Genomic DNA, 3058 nt, shown 5'->3' with positions numbered 1-3058 from the left:
ATGGTTTCTATTCATGAGCGACAGCTAGAGTCGGGAGCAGATTCCCGGAGAGATCGGACAGGAAGCTCGACGGTACGAGAGTTTCTTCACTTGTCCCCTCCATTATTTACTAGATCCAGTTCCACTGAAGATCCCCAGGACTTTATAGACCAAATGTATAGAGTATTGAGGGTGATGCATGCCTCTGTCACCGAGGCTATGGAGTTGGCTTCTTTTCGACTACGTGATGTATCCGTCCTATGGTATGAGGCATGGGAGAGATCTAGAGGACCTGATGCTCCGCCAGCAGAGTGGGAGGACTTCTCTGAGACTTTTTTAGCCCATTATTTGCCATGGGAGGTTCAAGAGGCCCGTCTTGACCAGTTTCTTAACCTGAAGCAGGGGGATATGAGTGTGAGGGATTATAGCCATAAGTTTAATTCTTTGGGGAGGTATGCACCAGATATTGTATGTACCATGAGGGCTAGAGTTCATCATTATGTGGATGGTTTGGGGGATCATCTTATTAGAGACTGTAGGGTAGCATCCCTATCGGATGATGTAGATATTTCCCGCATATAGGCTTTCGCTCAGAATACAAAGGACCTTTCCCGTCGGATTTGTGATACTCACAGAGATAGGGAGCAGAGTAAGAGGGCTCGTACTATGGGGTCTTATAGGGATCCACGGGGTGATTTCAAGCCCGCACTACATCGATATCCACCTCGATCAGCATGTAGTTTCCCACCACAGATGCAGGGCCAGCGGTTTGATCGTTATATTCAGTTAGGACCGGGGCAGAGCTCAGGCCAGCCTGAGAGCCGTCGATAGGAGCGTTCCGCACAAATGAGACAACCTATTCCTCCATGTACTTAGTGCGGTACGCTGCACACTGGGTAGTGTAGATAGGGTTCGAGTGCATGTTATCATTGTGGGCAGACATGACATTTTATTAGCTGGTGCTCGGGGTTAGGCAGAGGTGCACCAGCTCAGCCTTCAGGATCCACAACAGCCTCTTCGCCCTCAGTTCGTGCTCCCCGACCAGGTCCATAGTCTACTCAGGGACGTGGTAGGGGGAGAGGTGGAGGAGACACCTCAGGTTCTAGTGGTGGATAGAACCGCTTTTATGCACTCACAGGCCGACAAGATTCAAAGGCATCCCCAGATATTGTCACAGGTATATTGACAATACATTCTCATGCCATTTATGCATTGATAGATCCTGGCTCTACATTTTCATATATTACTCCATTTATTGCTGGTAAGCTTGACATGAGATCTGAGTTATTGCCACAACCAGTTGAGGTGTCTACGCCAGTTGGCGACTCTATTGTTGCTAATCATGTCTATCGAGGTTGTACAGTGTTAATTAATGACCGTCCAACTTCTGTTGATTTAGTGGAATTGGTTATTCAAGACTTCGATGTCATTATGGGTATGGATTGGTTGGCAGCTTGTTATGCTAATATTGATTGTCGTGCAAAGTTGGTCTGATTTCATTTTTCAGGTGAGCCTGTCCTTGAATGGAAAGGTAATGCAGCCATGCCCAAAGGTAAGTTTATTTCATACCTTAGGGCTCGGAAGTTTATTGCTAAAGGCTGTATATACCATCTGGTTCATGTCAGGGATATAGATAAGGAGCCACCGACTCTTCAATCGGTTCCTATTGTGAATGAATTCCCGCCGGTATTCCCTGACGAGCTTCCAAGAATTCCCCCCGAAAGGGAAATCGATTTCGCTATGGATTTGCTTCCTGATACGCAACCTATATCCATTCCTCCCTACAGAATAGCTCCCGCAGTGCTAAGGGAATTGAAGGAACAACTGAAGGACTTGCTCGATAAAGGCTTTATTAGGCTAAGTACATCCCATGGGGTGCTCTAGTGCTCTTTGTTCGAAAGAAAGATGGGTCCTTGCAGATGTGTATTGACTACAGGAAACTAAATAAAGTCACTATCAAGAATAAGTATCCTCTTCCATGGATTGATGAATTGTTCGACTAGTTACAAGGTGACAAATGCTTTTCGAAGATCGACTTGCGATCCGGTTATCATCAGCTACGAGTCAGGGATATTGATATCCCAAAAACAGCATTTAGGACGAGGTATGGCCATTTTAAATTCCTTGTCATGTCTTTTGGGCTTACAAATGCCCCAACAGCCTTTATGGATCTTATGAACCGGGTATTCAAACCATTCTTGGATGAATTTGTGATTGTGTTTATTAATGATATCTTAATATATTCACGATCGGAAGTCGAGCATGCGGATCATTTGCGAGCTGTATTGCGGGCTCTCCAAGACTACATGTTATATGCTAAATTCTCTAAATGTGAATTTTGGCTAACTTTTGTAGCTTTTCTTGGTCATGTTATTACCAGCGATGGTATCAAGGTTGATGGCCAAAAGATTAAAGTTGTGATGACTTGGCTGAGGCCCTTGAATCCGACAGAGGTTCGTAGCTTTTTAGGCTTGACAGGGTATTACCGAAGGTTTGTGGAAGGATTTTCCTCTATTTCTGCACCATTGACGAAGCTGACACATAAGAGAGCTAAGTTTCAGTGGACTGAGGCATGTGAACAAAGTTTTCAGGAGCTAAAGAAAAGGCTTACGACGACACCTGTCTTGACTCTTTCGGATGGCACCGAGGGTTATGTTGTCTATTATGATGCCTCGAGAATTGGCCTAGGTTGTGTTCTTATGCAGCATGGTAAGGTTATTGCGTACGTCTCCAGACAGTTGCGGAAACATGAACAGAACTATCCTACGCACGATCTTGAGTTAGCCGTAGTTGTCTTCGCCCCTAAAGATTTGGCGGCATTATCTATATGGGGTTCATATTGATGTTTTCACCGACCACCAGAGCCTTCAGTATTTATTTAAACAGAGGGAGCTGAACCTACGACAAAGAAGATGGCTAGAATTACTAAAGGACTATGATGTTGATACTTTATATCATCCCGGCAAAGCTAATATTGTTGTTGATGCTCTTAGCCAGAAGTCCATGGGCAGTCTAAGCCATGTTAAAGTTGATAAGGTCAAGATGACCAAATATCTATGCCAGCTAGCTAGTTTGCAGG

The 3058-nt window shown here is 44.8% G+C and overlaps 1 protein-coding gene across 1 annotated transcript; it reads left to right on the top strand.

Moving 5' to 3' along the window:
* LOC104218167 (uncharacterized) lies at nucleotides 1–2822 on the top strand. Its single transcript, XM_070162176.1, has 4 exons — nucleotides 1–487; nucleotides 1199–1463; nucleotides 1605–1840; nucleotides 2335–2822. Exons 1-4 carry the CDS (start codon nucleotides 1–3, stop codon nucleotides 2820–2822), a joined length of 1476 nt encoding a protein of 491 aa, XP_070018277.1.
* Nucleotides 2823–3058: the final 236 nt, after the last annotated feature.

This window comes from Nicotiana sylvestris, chromosome 11 (genome assembly GCF_000393655.2).
Source record: "Nicotiana sylvestris chromosome 11, ASM39365v2, whole genome shotgun sequence".
NCBI classification, from domain to species: Eukaryota; Viridiplantae; Streptophyta; class Magnoliopsida; order Solanales; family Solanaceae; genus Nicotiana; species Nicotiana sylvestris.
This window is presented reverse-complemented; position numbering and strand designations above follow the sequence as displayed.